At 45.9% G+C, this 24,164-nt stretch overlaps 1 protein-coding gene across 1 annotated transcript in view; it reads left to right on the forward strand.

The window, feature by feature from the left end:
* Positions 1-8,628: 8,628 nt before the first annotated feature.
* The window catches only part of LOC134974537 (granzyme A-like), a 43,566-nt gene continuing 28,030 nt past the window's right edge, over positions 8,629-24,164 (forward strand). Inside the window, exons 1-2 of the mRNA XM_063946510.1 lie at positions 8,629-8,718; positions 9,642-9,786. Of these exons, the coding sequence (XP_063802580.1) occupies positions 8,655-8,718; positions 9,642-9,786 (209 nt within the window). The 5' untranslated portion in view covers positions 8,629-8,654. The remainder of the gene's footprint in view (positions 8,719-9,641; positions 9,787-24,164) is intronic.

Below are 24,164 nucleotides of genomic sequence, written 5' to 3' on the forward strand. Positions count from 1 at the left end.
CAGGGAGGCTGCTGGCAAGTCTCCCTGCTTCGTGGGACTAAGGGGAGAGAAGTATGACCTACTTCCAGTGATTTCAAAGGCTCTGCTTCTGGCTACAGGTCAGGACACCGTTTGATCGCTAGGTACGCCTAGATGCTCGTTCCCAGAGCCGGCCGTCACCCCCTTACAGAGCCAGAAGTCAGAAGACGGGTGAGTAGAAAAAGATCAGAAGACTTCAGTAACGGCATTCTGAGGTACCGCACAGCGATCACACGCTGCGCGCCATGCTCCCACACACACAGCAGCACTACAGGTGCAGGGCGCGGGTGGGGGGGGGGCGCCCTGGGCAGGTGAAAAGCCTCAAAATAAACTGGCAAGAGGGGACATAAGTGCCTAGGCACTGTCCTAACCACCGCCAGTATAAATGGCCTGACTGAAGCGCGCCATTAAGGGGGCGGAGCTTCGTCCTCACAGCTCACACAGCTCAGCGCCATTTTCCTCTACACAGGTTGCAGAGACGCTGGTCCTTCCTCACACTTCTAAATTTGTAGCAGGGTGCAAAACAGGGGGGGGGGCGCACAGAAATATTGGTGCAATATACGTTTAATATAAAAGCGCTGCAGGTCTGGGGCATTCTTTAGTGTTTCAGAACCGGTGATTAAGCACTGGGTTGTGAGCTGGCAAACTCCCTCTGTGTCTCTCTGATAGACTTTACTGTGGGTCTGTCCCCTATTTGCCCGGTGTGTCTGTGGGTGTTTGGTACCCGTGTGTCGGCGGGTGTCATACGGTATGCCGGCGCTCGGGCTCCCGGCGCCCAGCATACCGGCGCCGGGAGCCCGACTGCCGGCATACCGACAGCGTGGCGAGCGCAAAGGAGCCCCTTGCGGGCTCGCTGCGCTCGCCACGCTGCGGGCACGGTGGCGCGCTACGTGCGCCACACTATTTTATTCTCCCTCCAGGGGGGTCGTGGACCCCCACGAGGGAGAATAGTTGTCAGTATGCCGGGTGTCGGATTCCGGCGCCGGTATACTGTGCGCCGGGATCCCGACATTCGGCATACAGAAGACCACCCGTGTCGGCATGTCTGAGGCTGAAGGAGGAGACTGTATTGGGGACACAAACGGCTGGGGGAGTGACCCTGTCGGCACCGCCGACGCCGGATTGGATAAATGTGTTGAACGCCTTGAATGCTAATGTGACTCTTATTAGTAAGAGGCTAGATAAGTCTGAGTCTCAGACCCAGGCATGGAAGAAATCTGTAGAAGATATGTTATTGCAAAGTCAGGTCCCCTCAGGGTCACAGAAACGTATGTTGGCCCAGTTGGCAGACACTGATACCGACACGGACTCTGATTCCAGTGTCGACTATAGCGATTCCAGATTAGATCCACAATTGGCAAAGAGCATTCAGTACATGATTGTGGCGGTTAAAGAGGTATTGCATATCACTGAGGACCCGGCTGTACCTGATAAAAGGGTCTGTATGTATAAGGAAAGGAAACCTGAGGTAACGTTTCCTCCCTCTCATGAACTGAACACGCTATTTGAAAAACTCTGGGAAGCTCCTGACAAAAAAAGTTTCAGATTCCCAAAAGAATTACGGTATCTTATCCATTTCATAACATGTGCAGAGAGAGTAGATTTGGGTGAGGTGTGTTCAAACTGAACTCTAATTTGCAGTGTAAAAATAAAGCAGGCAGTATTTACTCTGCACAGAAACAAAATAACCCACTTAAATCTAACTCTCTCTGCACATGTTATATCTGCCCCCCGGCAGTGCACATGGGCCCTCATTCCGAGTTGTTCGCTCGCTAGCTGCTTTTAGCAGCATTGCACACGCAAGGCCGCCGCCCTCTGGGAGTGTATCTTAGCATAGCGAACGAAAAAGTACAAAGATGTTGGGCAAATCAAAGAATTAAAATCCTACAGTAACATTTGTGCCTTTCAAAGTAATATTTCTAAGCCAATATGCAGTAGAGAATTGGAAGAAGAAAGACATATTCATTTAAGCGGTATTTATCAAGGAGAGAGATAAAGTAGAGAGATCAAATACTAACCAATTAGCTCGTGTCATATTTTTTAAACACAACCTGTAAAATAAGAGTTAGAATCTGATTGGTTAGTACTTTATCTCTCTCAATGCTATGATAAATAGAAATCAGTAGATGAAGGTTGACAGGAAAGTAGCTTGTTGGGAAGTTAGCTAAAGACACTGCATGTTACACACACTGGGGCTGACAGCATTGAACACAAGTTGGGCGTAATTGCTCCTACACTGCATAGAACTATTTTGTACCAAATACAGCGATGTTTGGCAAATATGCCCCTGTACAGACCGCCCCTATTTGTCTGCCAGTTCCATCAATGCCCCCTAACTGAACACTGCCTACGTGAATACACCCCAATTACTGTCCAGTTACACCACTTTAGTTGCAAGTGTAAATGTGACTGAAACTCTGCTGCACCCATATCTGCCTATTCTCTTTTCTAGAGCATGCACAGTGTGAAACCATGCAAGATGTGCCCCACAAATGGGTGTAACTTTACTTTGCATTAGCCCTACAGCATATATAAAGATAAGGGCCCTCATTCCGAGTTGATCGCTCGCTAGCTGCTTTTAGCAGCAGTGCACACGCTAGGCCGCCGCCCTCTGGGAGTGTATCTAAGCTTAGCAGAATTGCGACCGAAAGGTTAGCAGAACAGTGCTGAAATTTTTTCAACCAGTTTCAGAGTGGCTGCAGACCTACTCCTTCCTTGCGATCACTTCAGTCTGTTTAGTTCCTGCTTTGACGTCACAAACATGCCCTGCGTTCGGCCAGCCACTCCCCCGTTTCCCCAGGCATGCCTGCGTTTTTACCTGACACGCCTGCGTTTTTTAGCACACTCCCGGAAAACGGTCAGTTACCACCCAGAAACACCCACTTCCTGTCAATCGCTCACCGATCAACAGAGCGACGGAAAAGAGTCACTCGACCTTTTGTAAAACTGCATAGTTCTTTGTGAAAGTACGACGCACGTGCGCACTGCGGCCCGTACGCATGCGCAGAAATGCCGATTTTTAGCCTGATCGCTGCGCTGCGAACAACGGCAGCTAGTGATCAACTCGGAATGACCCCCAATGTGCTCGCACTTGGTAAAATTTGCAATTAATTGCAAATGGCCCAGATTTTTATTTTAAAGAATATTATTTATTATGCAATTTCACTGTAAAATTCTTTTGAATTTACTTTCCAACATCTTTTTAATGGAAATAGGAGACACTGTCATAAAATAATGTTGTAGTTTAGCATAATATTAACTAGGATACTACGATGGGTTAGAAAAATGAACTAGGGCACTAAGATGGGACATAAAATTAACACCTACTGAGGAGAGGTGTCTCTAGAGTAGAAACATTGGGAAAGGGGCCCCTTCAAAATATTGCTATGATATGATGCCCACAAAGTTCTGGCTACGTCCCTGGTCTAGGGTGATTCTGGAGGACCATTAATCTGCAAAGAATTGTTCAGGGTATTGTTTCATGTGCTCAGAGCCGGCCCTAACCAATATGATGACCTAGGCAAGACTTTGGCTGGTGCCCCCTAGCACCGCCGCTAGTTCTGCAAGAGATGTCTGGCATGAGTCAGCTGGCAGCTCTGCTAACGTCGGGCGCCTTTTGTTTATGAAAATGCATATTATTTGCATTACTGTGTGGCTAGGATGCACAAGCAGCTTCTGCTGATTAAAATGATATGCAGCATGCCTATATACTGTGTGCGGCTGTATCTGTATATGAAATGCTACATTACAGTGATTTCCAGGAATACACACAGACTATAGGCGTGCAGCATATTATTTTAATCAGCAGAAGCTGCTGGTGCCCCTAAGCATACCAAATGCCCTAGGCATTTGCCTAGTTTGCCTATGCCTAAGGCCGGCTCTGCATGTGCTCAAAAGCAAAGCAGAAGCCCAGACCAGCCAAGTGTCTGAACTTTCCTCACTTAAGACTACATCAAATGGATTAAGAAATAAAGAAAGATAAAATCTAGCTTTTCTTCAATGTGACTATGGGGGTCATTCCGAGTTGATCGCTAGCTGCCGATGTTTGCTGCATAGCGATCATTTTAAAAAATGGCGAAACTACGCATGTGTATGGGGCGCAATGCGTGTGCGTGGCATACGGGTACAAAGAGCATCGTTGTTTTGCACTGCTTCTAGCGAAGATTCCATTCGCGCAGCCGATCGCAAGAAGATTGACAGGAAGTGGGAGTTTATGGGTGTCAACTGACCTGTTTCTGAGAGTGTTTGGAAAAACGCAGGCGTGTCCAGGCGTTTGCAGGGCGGGTATCTGACGTCAATTCCGGGACCTTCGTCGCTGCAATCATCGCACAGAATAAGTAACTACACGGCTGGTCTTGTTCTGCACAAAATGTGTTTGTACCACTCGGCTGCACAGGCGTTCGCACACTTGCAAAGCGAAAATACACTCCCCCGTGGGTGGCGACTATGCGTTTGCACGGCTGCTAAAAGCAGCTAGCGAGCGATCAACTCCGAATAATCCCCAATATCATGTTTTGTTTCTTTGTATTAAAGTGAACCGTATCCAGCTAAATGTACCCAATGTTCAATGTGCTCAATGCATATTTCCTATTTTTTTTATTCTTCACCTTTGTGTTCCCAACATTAGAGAGTTACTAAAATGACATAGGGGTGTAAAAAAAATTTATATATATATATATATATACTGTATAGTAACATAGTATTCGAGGTTGAAAAGAGGCAAAATGCCTATCGCGTTCAGCCTGTTTATTGTATTAAGTTGAGTTGATTTTACTGTACCTGCTGAAGAATGTTTTATGACTAGTTAACAACTACAAATCATGTTACACCCAGATTAACAACTTCAATATTTTAAGTGTTGTAACCTTGGTTATAATTTTCAATCAGAAATTCATCCAATCTCCTTTTAAATGCATTTACAGTGTCCACCATTACCACCTTCCCTGGAAGGGAATTCCAAATCCTTATTGCCCTAACAGTGAAGAACCCTTTCCTCCGTTGCGTGCGGAATTTTCTCTCCTCCAGCCTCAGCGAGTGCCCGCGTGTCCTAAACAGAGTTCTTTTAATAAATAATTCCTCTGATAACTCTTTGTAGTGCCCCTTTACATATTTGAAGACATTAATAATGTCTCCTCTTAGACGCCTCTTTTCCAGTGTATACATGTTCAACCTAGTAAGCCTTTCCTCGTAATCCAGTCCCTCTAGCCCCTTAATAAATTCAGTAGCTCGCCTTTGAAGCCTCTTGAGTTCACCAATATCTTTTTTATACAGTGGTGCCCAAAACTGAACACAATATTCCAGGTGCGGACGTACCAATGATTTGTACAGCGGCAGGATTACATCCTTGTCCCTTGTCTCAATTCCCCGTTTTATGCACGCTAACACCTTACTTGCCTTCTTTACTGTGCTTTGACATTGTATACGGTTATTAAGTTTATCAATGAGTACCCCCAAATCCTTTTCCAAAACTGATACCCCTAGACTTTCCCCGTTTAATATGTAGGATGCAAGTTTGTTTTTAGTCCCGAAATGCATAACCTTGTATTTTTCTATACTGAACCTCATTCTCCATTTAGACTCCCAGATTTCAAGTTTAGATAAGTTATTCTGCAGAGACTCCACATCTTTTTCTGAATTAATTATCCTACACAGTTTAGTATCATCTGCAAAGGTTGACACTGTGCTTTCCAGGCCTATTTCTAGGTCATTGATAAATATGTTGAACAGTAGTGGCCCGAGTACGGACCCCTGTGGTATTCTGCTGAAAACTGGTGTACAGCTTGAGGTCTTCCCGTTGACCACTACTCGCTTTACCCTGTTTTCCAGCCAGTTACTTATCCATGTGCAAACAGTTTTTCCTAGGCCAAGCTCTTTTGATTTGATGATTAATCTCCTGTGAGGCACTGTATCGAAGGCTTTTGCAAAATCTAAGTAGACCACATCCACTGCTTTTCCTTGGTCAAGATTGTCGCTCACTTCCTCGTAGAAGTTAACTAAGTTAGTTTGACATGATCTGTCCCTCAAAAACCCATGCTGGTTCTTGCTAATAATCTTAGTGGTCTGCAGATACTCCTGTATGCTATCCCTTAGAATTCCTTCCAATATTTTCCCCACTGTAGATGTCAAACTAATTGGCCTGTAGTTACCCGGATGATTTTTGGATCCCTTTTTAAATAATGGCACTACCTCCGCTATACGCCAATCCTTTGGTACCATGCCAGATCTAATTGAACAATTGAAAATCAAGTACAGGGATCTTGCTAGTTGTGACCTAAATTCCATAAGAACCCTCTGATGAAGTCCATCCGGGCCAGGTGATTAATTAATCTTTATTTTGAGTAATCTCTCCCTGACTACTTCTTCACGTAAACAGGTATCTAGCCACAAATCATTACTGTCACTATCGCTATGCACTACTCCCACCGTTAGTTCTTCTCTGGTGAACACTGATGAAAAAAATGTGTTCAGTATTTCTGCTTTTGATTCGTCATCATTTAACAATACTCCAAATTCATCTTTTAATGGACCTATGTTCTCCTTTTTTAACCTTTTACTGTTTATGTATTTAAAAAAATGTTAGGATTGGTTTTACTCTCTATAGCAATTTGCTTTTCGTTTTCAATTTTAGCTGCTCTTATTGCATTTTTGCTTATTTTATTGCATTCCTTGTAGTACTGGAATGAATCCTCCTTTACATTAGATTTAAATGCTTTGAAAGCACGCCTCTTTTTATCGATTTCGGCCTTGACCTTCTTGTTAAGCCACATAGGTTTGAGTTTGGTACTCCTGCGCTTACTGCCCATGGGGATAAATTTGTGAATATTGCTATCTAGCAACCCTTTTAAAGCATCCCACATTTCCGAAGTGTTCTTACCATGAAACAAAACTTCCCATTCAATGTCATTTAATGCACATCTCAGCATACTGAACTTAGCCTTCCTAAAGTTAAATGTTTTTGTTGAACCCTTATAGCTATGTTTCCTGAAACTGATGTCGAAAGTGATCATATAGTGATCACTGTTACCCAAGGTCTCCCCAACTTTAGTATCCAATATGATGTCCACATTATTAGTAATTACTAGATCTAGAATAGTTGTACCCCTAGTTGGGTCCTCGACTAATTGAGACAAGTAGTGATCTTTTAACATATTTAAGAACCTGTTGCCCCTAGCTTTAACACATGAATCGTTACTCCAATTAATATCAGGATAGTTAAAATCCCCAATCACTAGGTTGTCACACAATCCCGCAGCCCTTTCGATTTGCTGCAAGAGTTGTTCTTCCTCATGTATGCTAATATCTGGCTGTTTGTAGCACGTGCCTATAACTAATTTTTTTGCATCTATACCCCCACTTGAGATTTCAACCCATAATGACTCCACGTTATCGCCTGTCCCCTCATAAATAACCTCCTTTAGGTACGATTTAAGAGACGGTTTAACATAAAGACATACATCTACTCCTCTTTTCTTTACAATGTCCCTCCTGAAAAGAGAATACCCCTCCAAGTTTGCAACCCAGTCGTGAGAGTCGTCCCACCATGTTTCCGTAATACCTATAATATCATACTCAGCCTTTGATGATAACAATTCCAATTCCCCCATTTTACCTGCTAGACTTCATGCGTTTGCAAGCATACATTTTAGTTTAGTGGTTCCCTTATCTGCTTGTATTTTTAAAGGTATCCTATCATGGTTTACTAGAGCCTCCCTAGAGTTACTCTTACTGACTGTCCTTCTCGCTCCCTTTCCATCCCCACCATACTTAATACTGCCCACCTCACTCGTCTCTTTGATCATCCCAGTGCTTCGGCCTACATTCTCCGCCCTGGCATAAGTATTTTCCCTTATGCTACGTACATCTTTTTCTATATGCTGTAAAGATGACACATAGATGTTGTTGATTAATGTTTTTGCAATACATTTGTTAATACCCTTTTTAGAACCCATGCTAGTGGTTCCCTTATCTGCTTGTATTTTTAAAGGTATCCTATCATGGTTTACTAGAGCCTCCCTAGAGTTACTCTTACTGTCTGTCCTTCTCGCTCCCTTTCCATCCCCACCATACTTAATACTGCCCACCTCACTCGTCTCTTTGATCATCCCAGTGCTTCGGCCTACATTCTCCGCCCTGACATAAGTATTTTCCCTTATGCTACGTACATCTTTTTCTATATGCTGTAAAGATGACACATAGATGTTGTTGATTAATGTTTTTGCAATACATTTGTTAATACCCTTTTTAGAACCCATGCTAATACCCTTGCCCTTTCCGGCTGCTCTCCCCCCCCCCCCCCCTCCTTCTTCTCCACCCCCATTTAGCTCACCACCACCATCTTTACTATTCTCGCTGCATGACCCGTATTTTCTAACTAAACCCTCCCCCCAGGCTGTTAGTTTAAAAGCTCTATATATATATATATATATATATATATATATATATATTATTCCATTTAATTAAGTTCATGAAACAAAACTAACACAGCAGGTGTTCCCATCATGTGATCAGTCAGAGTGAAGAAAACATGAAAGTAACCAATGAATCTATAGCACTACACCCAAACCACATCTCAGCAAGCTACTGCAATAACATAGCAAGTATACACCGCATTCAAGTCAGTTACAAGAGGAAGACAAATGAGCAACATGAGCCTACTAAGGATTCTAGTGCTTGTAGCAATAGTTTTGCCGATCCAAAAATGTAAGTACTATAGCTCTATTACATCTATTACTTCAGACACAAATTATTATCTACATAATATACATTTAAAATGTGAAATATTAACTCTGTAAACAGAGTATGGGCCTAATTCGTGTTTGTACGCAATGGCCTATGCACACGCAACTAAGCGATTATCGGCAGACTGCGCGTGTTATGTGATCGCAATGCGCATGCATCAAGGTGCTGCTGTGATCTCGCTCGCAGTGAGGATTTCATGGAGAAGTGTTTGACAGCAAGTGACCTTTTAGAGGTGTTAACAGTTGGAGGGATTTGTGATCTGTTGAGTAGAATGTCAACCTCAATGTATTGAGATTACAAGAACTCAATTTAATCACTGATGTTAAAATGGTTATAAGTTTCTAATAGTAGTAGTTGTAGTATTGCAAATACTACTACTATTATACTTTATATGTCGCCAGCATATTCAGGAATGATTCAGAAAAGGAGGGATATACAATACTGACATAAAATGAAAACACAGGAATACATTACTGTATATGAGCGGAAGCAGTTAGTTTCCCAGCTGTCGGATCCCGGCGGTCAGGATACCGACGCTGGAATCCCGACAGCCAAGGTAATCCCGGTAGTCGGAATCCTGACCGGGGCAAAGAATCCCCACTCGGCGGGTGGTTGTGGCCCACGCCACCCCTTGAGGGAAAATTAATTAGTGCGGCGAGGGGACACGCTGCGCTCGCCATCGGGATCCCACCTGACGGCATTCCGGCATCAGTCTTATGACCACCAGGATCCCGACCGTCGGGATTCATACTGAATCCTGTATAAGGAGTCAGAAGAAAAGAGGGGTGTATTCCTTGTACTATACAACATTGAAAATACATTCTAAGCAATGACGACGGTGACAGCGCTCATTCTCATTTACATCAGAGATATGTGATTTACAGGTGATGCAGCAGAAATTACTGGAGGAAAAGAAGTGGTTCCTCACTCCAGGCCGTACATGGCTCTAGTGAGAACAGCTGGGAAGGCATTCTGTGGAGGAACACTGATCAGACCCATCTGGGTGTTAACATCAGCCGATTGTATAGTGTGAGTAACATCTTAGGTAATTGTTATACTGTATATGTGTGATATGGATTTCCTTACACTGGTCAACAATGTGTACATGTCTGTGTGCTATATATATAGAGAGAGAGAGAGAGAGAGAGAGAAAGAGTCTATTATGGAAACAAATGTATGTCTCGTCATTAGTTTTATTATCATATGATCTATTATATACTGTACACATGTGCATGGATTGGGTCTACAATAGGGCCTATAATTAGCTATATATTGCATATTGGCCCTCATTCCGAGTTGTTCGCTCGCAAGCTGCTTTTAGCAGCTTTACACACGCTAAGCCGCCGCCTACTGGGAGTGAATCTTAGCTTCTTAAAATTGCGAACGAAAGATTAGCAATATTGCGAAAAGACATCTCTGTGCATTTTCTGAGTAGCTCGAGACTTACTCTGCCAGTGCGATCAGTTCAGTGCTTGTCGTTCCTGGTTTGACGTCACAAACACACCCAGCGTTCGCCCAGACACTCCTCCGTTTCTCCAGCCACTCCCGCGTTTTTCCCAGAAACGGTAGCGTTTTTTCCCACACGCCCATAAAACGGCCTGTTTCCGCCCAGAAACACCCACTTCCTGTCAATCACATTACGATCACCAGAACGAAGAAAAAGCCGTGAGTAAAATTCCTAACTGCATAGCAAATTTACTTGGCGCAGTCGCAGTGCGAACATTGCGCATGCGCACTAAGCGGAAAATCGCTGCGATGCGAAGAGATTTACCGAGCGAACAACTCGGAATGACCCCCCTTGTGTAAAATGGGTGTACACATTTGGGCCTATGCAAGCCTGCGCAATACGGCCACTTGCGCCTAGAGAGGCAAGCAAATAGGAGGAAAGTAGTGTAAGTACAGTAAAGGGATGTTTCCCAAAATGTGTCTCTTGCAGACCTTCAGAGCCACACATACATGTATACACATTAGCAGGAGTATCACTTGCATCAGATACAGGGCAGGCACACATACCCTTTCATAATGCCGACTTGTCTTACATCAGACACATATGCTGCCAGTTAGGAGGCTTATGCACAGTGGCGGAACTAGCGAGCGGTGGGCCCAGGTGCGACAAAATGCTTTGCCCCCCCCCCCCCATCCCATCCCATCCAAGTCCACCCCCTCACCCCTGGAGAGGATCTGGTGAGGGGGACCTGCTCAGGGCCAGAGAAATGGATACCTAGCAACAGTGCCGTAACTAGACATTTAAGCACTGTGTGCAAGAAACGGCATCGGAGCCCCACCCCTGCATGCAAAACAGGGGCAGTGCGCGACATAGGCGCGCGCAAAAATACATAGTGGCGTGGCTTCGTGGGGAAGGGGTGTGGCCACAAAATAATACCAATTCATAAAACGGTGCACAGTAGTCTCCATTATTCAAATTACGCCGCACAGTAGCACCACTACACCAGGTAGAGACCCTTTTACACCTTACGGCGGACAGATTCCTCTTTTTACACATTACGGCAGACAGCGTCTCCTTTTTACACTTTACGGCAGACAGCGTCCCCCTTTTTACACATTACGGCAGACAGCGTGCACTTTTTACACATAACGGCAGACAGCGTCCCCTTTTTACACATAACGGCAGACAGCTTCCCCTTTTTACACATAACGGCAGACAGCGTGCCCTTGTTACACATAGCGGCAGACAGCGTACACTTTTTACACATAACGGCAGACAGCGTGCCCTTGTTAAACATAGCGGCAGACAGCGTACACTTTTTACACATAACGGCAGACAGCGCCCCCCTTTTTACACATAACGGCAGACAGCGTCCCCTTTTTACACATTACGGCAGACAGCGTACACTTTTACACATAACAGCAGACAGCGTCCCCTTTTTACACATTACGGCAGGTAGATTCCCCCTTTTTACACATTGCGGCAGGCAGATTCCCCCTTTTTTACACATTGCGGCAGGCAGATTCCCCCTTTTTACACATTGCGGCAGGCAGATTCCCCATTTTTACACATTGCGGCAGGCAGATTCCCCCTTTTTACACATTGCGGCAGGCAGATTCCCCCTTTTTACACATTGCGGCAGGCAGATTCCCCATTTTTACACATTGCGGCAGGCAGATTCCCCATTTTTACACATAGCGGCAGGCAGATTCCCCATTTTTACACATAGCGGCAGGCAGATTCCCCATTTTTACACATAGCGGCAGGCAGATTCCCCATTTTTACACATAGCGGCAGGCAGATTCCCCCTTTTTACACATTGCGGCAGGCAGTCCCAAGAAAGAAAGAAAGAAAGAGACAGACAGACAGAATTATACTTACCCTCTCCGGTGGCTCAGGCTCCTCGGTGCAGCTTGACGATTCCCGGGCAGTAACATAGTAACATAGTATCTGAGGTTGAAAAAAGACAATTGTCCATCGAGTTCAACCTATTTGTGGTCTCCTATGCATGATGATTTGACTAAAGTTTCTGACTGATGCTGCTGTCAGCCGTTACATTTTATCCCTATTTATAGTAACTATAATGCATGACTATGCACCATACCCCTGGATATCCTTATCCATTAGGAATTTATCTAACCCATTCTTAAAGGTGTTGACAGATTCCGCCATTACAACTCCCTCGGGCAGGGAATTCCAAACATGTATTGTCCTTACCGTGAAAAAGCCTTTACGCCGTATTGTGCAGAATCTCCTCTCCTCTAACCTGAGCGAGTGTCCACGAGTCCTCTGTGTTGATCTAACCAAAAACAGGTCCCGCGCAAGCTCTGTGTATTGTCCCCTTATATATTTGTAGATGTTGATCATATCCCCTCTTAGTCTCCGCTTTTCCAATGTAAACATGCCTAGTCTTTCAAGCCTTTCCTTGTATTCCATCGTCTCCATGCCCTTAATTAGTTTGGTCGCCCTCCTCTGTACCTTTTCAAGCTCCAGGATATCCTTTTTGTAGTACGGTGCCCAGAATTGTACACAGTATTCAAGGTGTGGCCTCACTAGTGATTTATATAACGGGAGTATAATACTCTCGTCCCTAGCATCAATACCCCGTTTTATGCATGCTAATATCTTATTAGCCTTCTTTGCTGCAGTCCTACTTTGGGTACTACTGCTTAGCTTGCTATCTATGAGGACACCTAAGTCCTTTTCCAGTACAGAGTCCCCTAATTTTACCTTATTTAGTAGGTAGGTGTAATTTATGTTCTTGTTACCACAGTGCATTACCTTACACTTGTCTGTGTTGAAGCGCATTCTCCATTTGGCTGCCCATGCTTCTAATTTAACTAAGTCGTTCTGAAGAGACTTGGCATCCTCCTCTGTATTTATAGCCTTACACAATTTGGTATCATCTGCAAAAATTGACACCATGCTCTCTAGACCTTCTGTTAGGTCGTTAATGAAAATATTGAACAATAGCGGTCCTAATACTGAGCCTTGCGGCACACCACTTAGCACTTCAGTCCAAGTTGAAAAAGATCCATTAACCACAACGCGCTGCTTCCTATTATCTAACCAGTTTTTGACCCAAGTGCATATTGTGCTTCCTAGCCCTGATTCTTGTAGCTTGTAGATAAGTCTCATGTGTGGTACAGTATCGAACGCTTTGGCAAAGTCTAAAAAGATTACATCCACGTCTTTACCCTGATCTAGGTTTGCGCTTACTGTTTCATAAAAGCCAAGTAAGTTGGTTTGACAGGATCTGTCCTTCATAAACCCATGTTGATTCCTTTTAATGACCTTATTGGTAGAGAAGGAGGAGGAGAGAGGTGGAGGAGGGAGCCGCAGCAGCGCTGTGTTATTGGTGGAGGCGCTGCTGCTGCTGCTGCCCCTCTGCTTCACTATAGGCTGTTCTCGGAAGATAGCCTATAGTGAAGCAGAGGGGCAGCAGCAGCAGCGCCTCCACCAGTAACAAAGCGCTGCTGCGGCTCCCTCCTCCACCTCCCTCCTCCTCCTTCCCCCGTACCGCTGCTCCTCTCCTCTCCGGGCGGCTGTGCGCTGCGGGCTGCGGTTGCCCGCAGCACACAGCGGCATGTAATGAGTCAGTTTGACTCATTACATGCTTTGGGCCCCTGGACAGAGGCGGGCCCCAGTGCAACGCACTGGTTGCACTGGCGGTAGTTCCGCCTCTGCTTATGCATCTCTTGTGTTCAGCTTTACATACAGGCATTCTATGTTTCAGTGAGGTGCAGTAAGGTCAGTGGCTGGGGAGGCACTGGCTAGTATCGGAGCCAGAGTTAGGCAGGGTACACACTTGCCGATGTGCACCCGACCTATTGTCCGATCCGGCGGATGGGACGATATATCGTACACATCGGCAAGTGTGTATCCCATATATCGTTAACAATGCATGCTCCTGCGGGTCGTTAACAAGGTACAATATCTTTCGTTTTCAACTTGAAACCTAAAGATATTGTATAATACGGCATGCACCTGGATGTGGGTGCATGTCATCACTGCCGAGATGCAAACTATATCGTTCAGCATTTGTGGGGGGGATCCTGCGCAATGTCACATCCCTAATGTGACATCGCCAAGTGTGTACACAGCCTTACACATACTGTACATATATTTATAAGTTAAGCAATATCTCCTTTGTATTATTCAAATAATTTATATATCAAAACTGGGTGAGGTATACAAGCTCTACATGCATTAGGTCTATAGTCATTAGGTCGACCCCATATGGTAGACAGAAAAAAAATGTTGACACTGAAAAAAGGTTGACATATGAAAGGTCGACACTAGAAAAAGTTGACATGGACAAAAGGTCAGCTGGGTCAAAAGGTCAACATGTCAATTGTCAACACAAAATTGGTCAACACACTTTTTTCCATTTTTGGGGTTAGTGTGGGTAGTTTTTTCATCTGGAATCACCATATGTTGAAACGCGTCCCCATATGACTGTCGAACTAATGCATGTCGACCCATAGTCCGGATCCCGTCGAAACTCAGGAGTATTTGGAGTATGACCGTACTTCACTGCTATTGTTCTGTGCTTTTTTTGCTGTATGTCCAATTTGTTAACAACTCTGCATCAAAGGTGTGAGAGGGGGGAGCTGGACAAACTTGTTAGGCCTATATGAGAGCCCGACAGTGCAAGGACGGAGTATACAACCCCACCATGGCATGGCCACACCGTGCCCGCCTCTGTATAATGGGCAGCTACTGCACAAAGCCCCTGACAAGGTTTAGTCACACACCACTAGTAACGGGGCCCATACGAAGTCTTGACAGCTCTGCATGTGTTTGAAAACATGGCTCTTTTTCAGAAAGAGAGCAGTGGTCTTAGATGGGTGGCTTGGCATTGACAGTCTCCCTCCAGCCCCTTAGCAACTGCATCTCATTGACAGGCTCCCTTCAGCCCCTTAGCAACTGCATCTCAACAGTTCCGGACAGCCCAGCTTCGCTTCCATCCAGGGCTATATCTGCACATGTCAGTGCCCTTGGCAGACAGGGTGCCAAAACACTTCTCTCTGGCACAGGTCGCATCATACTCAGTACAGTCCTACATTTCTTTAAAAAAAACAACTGCTACCCTAGCCTTTGCTTATCCACCACTGGTGGTTTATCCAGTGGTTCTCAACCTCGGTCCTCAAGTACCCCCAACAGTTAATGTTTTCCAGGTCACCTAGCAGTTGAACAGGTGTATTTATTACTCACTGACACATTTTAAAAGACCCAGGGGTGGAGCTAATTGTTTCACTTGCTATCCTGTGAGGAGTAGTGATGAGCGGGTTCGGTTCCTCGGAATCCGAACCCCCCCGAACTTCACCCATTTTACACGGGTCCGAGGCATACTCGGATACTCCAGTATTGCTCGGTTAACCCGAGCGCGCCCGAACGTCATCATCCCGCTGTCGGATTCTCGCGAGATTCGGATTCTATATAAGGAGCCGCGCGTCGCCGCCATTTTTCACTCGTGCATTGTAAATGATAGTGAGAGGACGTGGCTGGCGTCCTCTCACTTTGTTTCAGAACTTTCAGGGGGCTGCAAATATCTTTATTCTGGGGACCAGCAGTATTATAGGAGGAGCACAGTGCAGAGTTTTGCTGACCAGTGACCACCAGTATTATACGTTCTCTGCCTGAAAAATGCTCCATATCTGTGCTCAGTGTGCTGCATATATCTGTGCTCACACTGCTTTATTGTGGGGACTGGGGACCAGCAGTATTATATAGGAGGAGTACAGTGCAGAGTTTTGCTGACCAGTGACCACCAGTATTATACGTTCTCTGCCTGAAAAACGCTCCATATCTGTGCTCAGTGTGCTGCATATATCTGTGCTCACACTGCTTAATTGTGGGGACTGGGGAGCAGCTGTATTATATAGGAGGAGTACAGTGCAGAGTTTTGCTGACCAGTGACCACCAGTATTATACGTTCTCTGCCTGAAAAACGCTCCATATCTGTGCTCAGTGTGCTGCATATATCTGTGCTCACACTGCTTTATTGTGGGGACTGGGGACCAGCAGTATTATATAGGAGGAGTACAGTGCAGAGTTTTGACCACCAGTATTATACGTTCTCTGCCTGAAAAACGCTCCATATCTGTGCTGCATTGTAGTATATAGTAGGAGTACAGTGCATAATTTTGCTGACCACCAGTATATAATATATAGGAGTACGGTACAGAAGGCCACTACTCTACCTACCTCTGTGTCATCAAGAATACTATCTATCCATACCTGTGGTGCATTTCAGTTTTGCACAGTTTGCTGACCACCAGTATATAATATATAGCAGTACGGTACAGTAGGCCACTGCTCTACCTACCTCTGTGTCGTCAAGTATACTATCCATCCATACCTGTGGTGCATTTCAGTTTTGCACAGTTTGCTGACCACCAGTATATAATATATAGCAGTACGGTACAGTAGGCCACTGCTCTACCTACCTCTGTGTCGTCAAGTATACTATCCATCCATACCTGTGGTGCATTTCAGTTTTGCACAGTTTGCTGACCACCAGTATATAATATATAGCAGTACGGTACAGTAGGCCACTGCTCTACCTACCTCTGTGTCGTCAAGTATACTATCCATCCATACCTGTGGTGCATTTCAGTTTTGCACAGTTTGCTGACCACCAGTATATAATATATAGCAGTACGGTACAGTAGGCCACTGCTCTACCTACCTCTGTGTCGTCAAGTATACTATCCATCCATACCTGTGGTGCATTTCAGTTTTGCACAGTTTGCTGACCACCAGTATATAATATATAGCAGTACGGTACAGTAGGCCACTGCTCTACCTACCTCTGTGACGTCAAGTATACTATCCATCCATACCTGTGGTGTATTTCAGTTGTGCGCAGTATATATAGTAGTAGGCCATTGCTATTGATACTGGCATATAATTCCACACATTAAAAAATGGAGAACAAAAATGTGGAGGGTAAAATAGGGAAAGATCAAGATCCACTTCCACCTCGTGCTGAAGCTGCTGCCACTAGTCATGGCCAAGACGATAAAATGCCATCAACGTCGTCTGCCAAGGCCGATGCCCAATGTCATAGTAGAGAGCATGTAAAATCCAAAACACAAAAGTTCAGTAAAATGACCCAAAAATCAAAATTAAAAGCGTCTGAGGAGAAGCGTAAACTTGCCAATATGCCATTTACGACACGGAGTGGCAAGGAACGGCTGAGGCCCTGGCCTATGTTCATGGCTAGTGGTTCAGCTTCACATGAGGATGGAAGCACTCATCCTCTCGCTAGAAAAATGAAAAGACTTAAGCTGGCAAAAGCACAGCAAAGAACTGTGCGTTCTTCTAAATCACAAATCCCCAAGGAGAGTCCAATTGTGTCGGCTGCGATGCCTGACCTTCCCAACACTGGACGGGAAGAGGCGGCGCCTTCCACCATTTGCACGCCCCCTGCAAGTGCTGGAAGGAGCACCCGCAGTCCAGTTCCTGATAGTCAAATTGAAGATGTCACTGTTGAAGTACACCAGGATGAGGATATGGGTGTTGCTGGCGCTGAGGAGGAAATTGACAAGGAGGATTCTGATGGTGAGGTGGTTTGTTTAAGTCAGGCACCCGGGGAGACACCTGTTGTCCGTGGGACGAATATGGCCATTGACATGCCTGGTCAAATTACAAAAAAAATCACCTCTTCGGTGTGGAATTATTTTAACACAAATGCAGACAACAGGTGTCAAGCCGTGTGTTGCCTTTGTCAAGCTGTAATAAGTAGGGGTAAGGACGTTAACCACCTCGGAACATCCTCCCTTATACGTCACCTGCAGCGCATTCATCATAAGTCAGTGACAAGTTCAAAAACTTTGGATGACAGCGGAAGCAGTCCACTGACCACTAAATCCTTTCCTCTTGTAACCAAGCTCCTGCAAACCACACCACCAACTCCCTCAGTGTCAATTTCCTCCTTAGACAGGAACGCCAATAGTCCTGCAGGCCATGTCACTGGAAAGTCTGACGAGTCCTCTCCTGACTGGGATTCCTCCGATGGATCCTTGAGTGTAACGCCTACTGCTCCTGGCTCTGCTGTTGTTGCTGCTGGGAGTCGATCATCATCCCAGAGGGGAAGTCGGAAGACCACTTGTACTACTTCCAGTAAGCAATTGACTGTCCAACAGTCCTTTGCGAGGAAGATGAAATATCACAGCAGTCATCCTGCTGCAAAGCGGATAACTCAGGCCTTGGCAGCCTGGGCGGTGAGAAACGTGTTTCCGTTATCCACCGTTAATTCACAGGCAACTACAGACTTGATTGAGGTACTGTTTCCCCGGTACCAAATACCATCTAGGTTCCATTTCTCTAGGCAGGCGATACCGAAAATGTACACAGACCTCAGAAAAAGAGTCACCAGTGTCCTAAAAAATGCAGTTGTACCCAATGTCCACTTAACCACGGACATGTGGACAAGTGGAGCAGGGCAGACTCAGGACTATATGACTGTGACAGCCCACTGGGTAGATGTATTGCCTCCCACAGCAAGAACAGCAGCGGCTGCACCAGTAGCAGCATCTCGCAAACGCCAACTCGTTCCTAGTCAGGCTACGCTTTGTATCACCGCTTTCCAGAAGAGGCACACAGCTGACAACCTCTTACGGAAACTAAGGAACATCATCGCAGAATGGCTTACCCCAATTGGACTCTCCTGGGGATTTGTGACATCGGACAACGCCAGCAATATTGTGCGTGCATTACATCTGGGCAAATTCCAGCACGTCCCATGTTTTGCACATACATTTAATTTGGTGGTGCAGAATTATTTAAAAAACAACAGGGGTGTGCAAGAGATGCTGTCGGTAGCCCGAAGAATTGCGGGCCACTTTCGGCATTCAGCCACCGCGTGCCGAAGACTGGAGCACCAGCAAACAGTCCTGAACCTGCCCTGCCATCATCTGAAGCAAGAGGTGATAACGAGGTGGAATTCAACCCTCTATATGCTTCAGAGGATGAAGGAGCAGCAAAAGGCCATTCAAGCCTATACATCTGCCTACGATATAGGCAAAGGAGGGGGAATGCACCTGACTCAAGCGCAGTGGAGAATGATTTCAATGTTGTGCAAGGTTCTGCAACCCTTTGAACTTGCCACACGTGAAGTCAGTTCAGACACTGCCAGCCTGAGTCAGGTAATTCCCCTCATCAGGCTTTTGCAGAAGAAGCTGGAGACATTGAAGGAGGAGCTAAAACAGAGCGATTCCGCTAGGTATTCGCTTAACCAGGATTCACGGGTGGTCAATCTGTTGAAATCAGAGCACTACATTTTGGCCACCGTGCTCGATCCTAGATTTAAAACCTACGTTGGATCTCTCTTTCCGGCAGACACAAGTCTGTAGAGGTTCAAAGACCTGCTGGTGAGAAAATTGTCAAGTCAAGCGGAACGTGACCCGTCAACAGCTCCTCCTTCACATTCTCCCGCAACTGGGGGTGCGAGGAAAAGGCTAAGAATTCCGAGCCCACCCCCTGGCGGGGATGCAGGGTAGTCTGGAGCGAGTGCTGACATCTGGTCCGGACTGAAGGACCTGCCAACGATTACTGACATGTCGTCTACTGTCACTGCATATGATTCTCTCACCATTGAAAGAATGGTGGAGGATTATATGAGTGACCGCATCCAAGTAGGCACGTCAGACAGTCCGTACGTATACTGGCAGGAAAAAGAGGCAATTTGGAGGCCCTTGCAGAAACTGGCTTTATTTTACCTAAGTTGCCCACCCTCCAGTGTGTACTCCGAAAGAGTGTTTAGTGCAGCCGCTCACCTTGTCAGCAATCGGCGTACGAGGTTACTTCCAGAAAATGTGGAGAAGATGATGTTCATCAAAATGAATTATAATCAATACCTCCGTGGAGACATTCACCAGCAATTGCCTCCAGAAAGTACACAGGGACCTGAGATGGTGGATTCCAGTGGGGACGAATTAATAATCTGTGAGGAGGGGGATGTACACAGTAAAAAGGGGTGAGGAATCGGACGATGAGGAGGAGGTGGACAGGTTACTTTCGGTCAACAGCTGTCCGCAAAGTTCCCACCATTGGTTTCAATGGAGCGCATAGGCGCTACATTGTATCACTGCCGTGTGCTGCCTGACAGACACTACAGGAGCACACAGCCAATCAGGATTGTGCCACGACGTGGCGCTCCCTGATTGGCTGAAGGAACCCTCTTAGACAGGAGTCAGGGGGGGGGGGGGGGGTCCTGGCAGTCGGGGAAAGGGGTCCCATGTGCAAACATGGGGCCCCTTTCAGTGCGTGGTCGGGTGTTCGTTTTTTTATTTTGCAAAGTACGTGGATTATACAAAGAACAGAAGAGGACCGATCTACACTGGATTATGTGAGTATAATTTTTCCAACAGGTACCACATGGATTCTACATGGAGAAGAGGACCGACCCTCGTGTGAACATAGGTAAGTATGTATGTTTGGCGGTGTGCATGTATGTAATAAACTTATACTTTCAAGGTGTGTGTCTCCTGTTTTTATTGGGGTATTTTTTTAGTAGTAGTACAACAGGTACCAGCGGGCCCGGTTTTCCACCGCATGCTGGTACTTGTGGTTCTCCAAGTACCAGCTTGCGGGGGAGGCTTGCTGGGACTTGTAGTACTGCTACTAAAAACAATATTCACATCTTTACAAAAAGGCTATCAGCCCCCCATCTGCCGCCCTTGGATGGGGGGGACAGCCTTGGGCTTCACCCCTGGCCCTTGGGTGGCTGGAGGGGGGGGACCCCTTGATTTAAGGGGTTCCCACTCCTCCAGGGTACCCCGGCCAGGGGTGACTAGTTGGGTATGTAATGCCAGGGCCGCAGGGACCAATATAAAAGTGTCCCCCGGCTGTGGCATTATGTACCTGGCTAGTGGAGCCCGGTGCTGGTTTCAAAAATACTGGGGACCCCTACGCTTTTTGTCCCCCGTATTTTTGGAACCAGGACCAGGCGCAGAGCCCGGTGCTGGTTGATTAAATATGGGGGAACCCCTGTCATTTTTTTCCCCATATTTTTTCAACCAGGACCGGCTCAAAGAGCCCGAGGCTGGTTTTGCTTAGGAGGGGGGACCCCACGCATTTTTTTCCTGCAAATTTAACACTTTCCCACCCCTTCCCACTGATAAACATGCACGGATCTCATGGATCCGTGCATGCCTATCAGAACACGGTAAAAAAAAGCAGGTCTGTTTTATTTTAGCATTTTTTTACGATTTGTATTGTTTCACGGCAGTGTTTGGCTATTGCCGGCAGTGTTTGTGAATTACACTTTTTAGTAAATTACCGAGTTCTACCAAATAACAGGCGTATTTGACCGATGGTGTATTCATTCGTATTTTTTTTCTTTGAGTTCCAAAAAAATACGAATGCCCTCATCACTGCCGTGATTTGAGTTTAGTAAATTCCCGAGATGACACTTTGAAGAAAAAACACCATCTCGGTCAAAATCGGGAGCTTAGTAAATTTCCCCCAATGTGTAGACAGCAGTAACATGTACTGTGATAATGTTCCCCGTTTGTACATTTTTACTTGTTAAAAAGAATGGTGATAATATGATGAGCTGACGTGAAACATCCTGAGTTAGAAGTGAGACTTTTCATGTTAGAGGTGTGAAACACAAGCTCAGATGCCAACAGGCAAAATGTGTGTTTTTTCCGCTCAACACTTTTCTCTCAAAGTTCTTTACATCTCTTTACAGAAAAAAAATAGCTGATAACATTTTTACAATTATTCACACTCATAAACTTATTGGCATTTATGTACTAAGACAAATATGGGTAAAATAATGGCGCATTCCACATTTACAGTACCTCCATATTTGCCTCCTTCTGGTCTTTACATGGCAGTACACAAGGGGGCATATAGGTAGAGGCGTACTTACCAACTTTCTGGCTGTTGTGATAAAGTGGAAAAACAACTTCTGTCATTTCAAAGACTGTGCTAGACAAATGACAATTGGAAGATGACTGGATTCTTTGGGCAATTTCTCCACTTGATCACTCTCCATGACATGACACATCTCCCCTTGTCACCTCCGGCAGGGGACAGCCAGGTGGGAGGTGCAGGGGTGAGGTGTGGCTAAGTAGGTGGTGCTACGGCGTGATGGCAGGTTTGCATCATCGTGGTCCTATCTCCCACTATGGAGCCATGATGATGCAATACAGCCCTAATCATGCCATCAAACTGCCCAGAACCCCAATTAACTTGGGAAGTTGGCAGCAAGGAGCGGCTAGAAGGGCTGCAGGAGACTTTACCGGTTGTCCGGTAGAGCCCCTAGATTCAGGATTCTACGCTATCCTTTTTGCACCGTCCCCTACGCAGATAGGCTCCAATCGCAGCATTTTCCCCATGAGAGGGTGGGGTCTAATGACACAGTTAACACGGCCGTGCCCCCATTGCTGCCCAGTGGCATCAAGAGGCAGGGTAGCAGGTACAAATTATCTGTGCCTGGCCTGCTGGATGGGCCCGGGGAAGGAGGCTGCTAACACCTCGCCACCCCCCTTCCCCTCCGAGTATACATGTGCTGTGGCCTGCCGACGGCGGCGCCATCTTCCAGGTGATATCTTCAGGAAGATGGAGCCACACATAGAGAGCAATGACTCTGGCACTGTGCCAGAATCTTTGCTCTCTAGTGAGCAGCGTCATCTTTCCATATAACACTGGGAAGATGGCGCTGGCCGGGAAGGAGTGACCCACTTCCAGATCAAGTTAGGTAGGAAGTGGGTGCCCTCCCCGTGCCCCCCTTGCCACCCGTGTGTTAAAACGGAGCCCTCTTCGTGCAGCATGCGGGGCCGCACAATTGTTTTATTTAGAAAATACTTTTATATTGAAAGGCATAGTAACGCCAACTTTCTTAAGCCATGCCTCCGGCCCTTTACCGGGGCCCAGCATGGTTCTCAACAGTCCTGTTGCTGCCCACCTGCTACCCCTCTCCAGGCATCTCTCGGGGAGGAAATAGGCAATGTAGGTAAGTATGCTCCAAGCGTTGATACATCTTTCCACTGTGTTCTAAGTGGAATACTATATGAGTATACTGCCGGCTAAATACTGCTGCTAAAATGTTTGTGCGACTGTACATGTACAATAAGATTCCTGACTCATAAACCCGTAAGACCTCACATCACGAGGGACAGCTCTTAATTATTTATACATACAGTGAATAAACATTGGTAAGCAAGTGATAAGAGGTGGGATGTATCCCATAGCATATGTGATACATGATACATTCCGCCATGTGCCTCCGGCGGCTTCATTGCTAATGACCAGCCGCTTGTGCAGATAATGCGCAGCTCCATATATTAGTAGAGTGTTTGGAGGTGGCTCTCACGATGATAGTAAGCCATCTCCACATAATAGGCTTTAAGCAAATTTAGGAGGAGAATAAATCTTCAATTTTGCTGTAATCACGTTATTATTAGGCTTTAACTTCTATGCTGCAAAACATGGAACTTTGCATGTAAGGTTCTTTAGGGCCGGATTAAGCCTTAGGGGCGCCTGGGGCACTTAAGACAAGGGGACCCTGGTGGAAGCGGGGGGGGGGGGTGGGTTATAAGATTGTGCATACCTCACAACGGGATCCGGTCTGAAGATCGACAGTGTCTAGGTCGACAATGTTTAGGTCGACCACTATAGGTCGACAGACACTAGGTCGACATGGATGGAAGGTCGACAGGGTTTCTAGGTCGACATGTGCTAGGTCGACAGGTCTAAAGGTCGACATGAGTTTTTCACATTTTTTTCTTTTTTTAAATTTTTTCATACTTAACGATCCACGTGGACTACGATTGGAACGGTAAAGTGTGCCGAGCGAAGCGGTAGCGGAGCGAAGGCACCATGCCCGAAGCATGGCGAGCGAAGCGAGCCATGCGAGGGGACGCGGTGCACTAATTTGGGATCCCGGTCACTCTACGAAGAAAACGACACAAAAAAAAATAATCTCATGTCGACCTTTAGA

Source organism: Pseudophryne corroboree, chromosome 1 (assembly GCF_028390025.1).
Source record: "Pseudophryne corroboree isolate aPseCor3 chromosome 1, aPseCor3.hap2, whole genome shotgun sequence".
Classification (NCBI taxonomy): Eukaryota; Metazoa; Chordata; class Amphibia; order Anura; family Myobatrachidae; genus Pseudophryne; species Pseudophryne corroboree.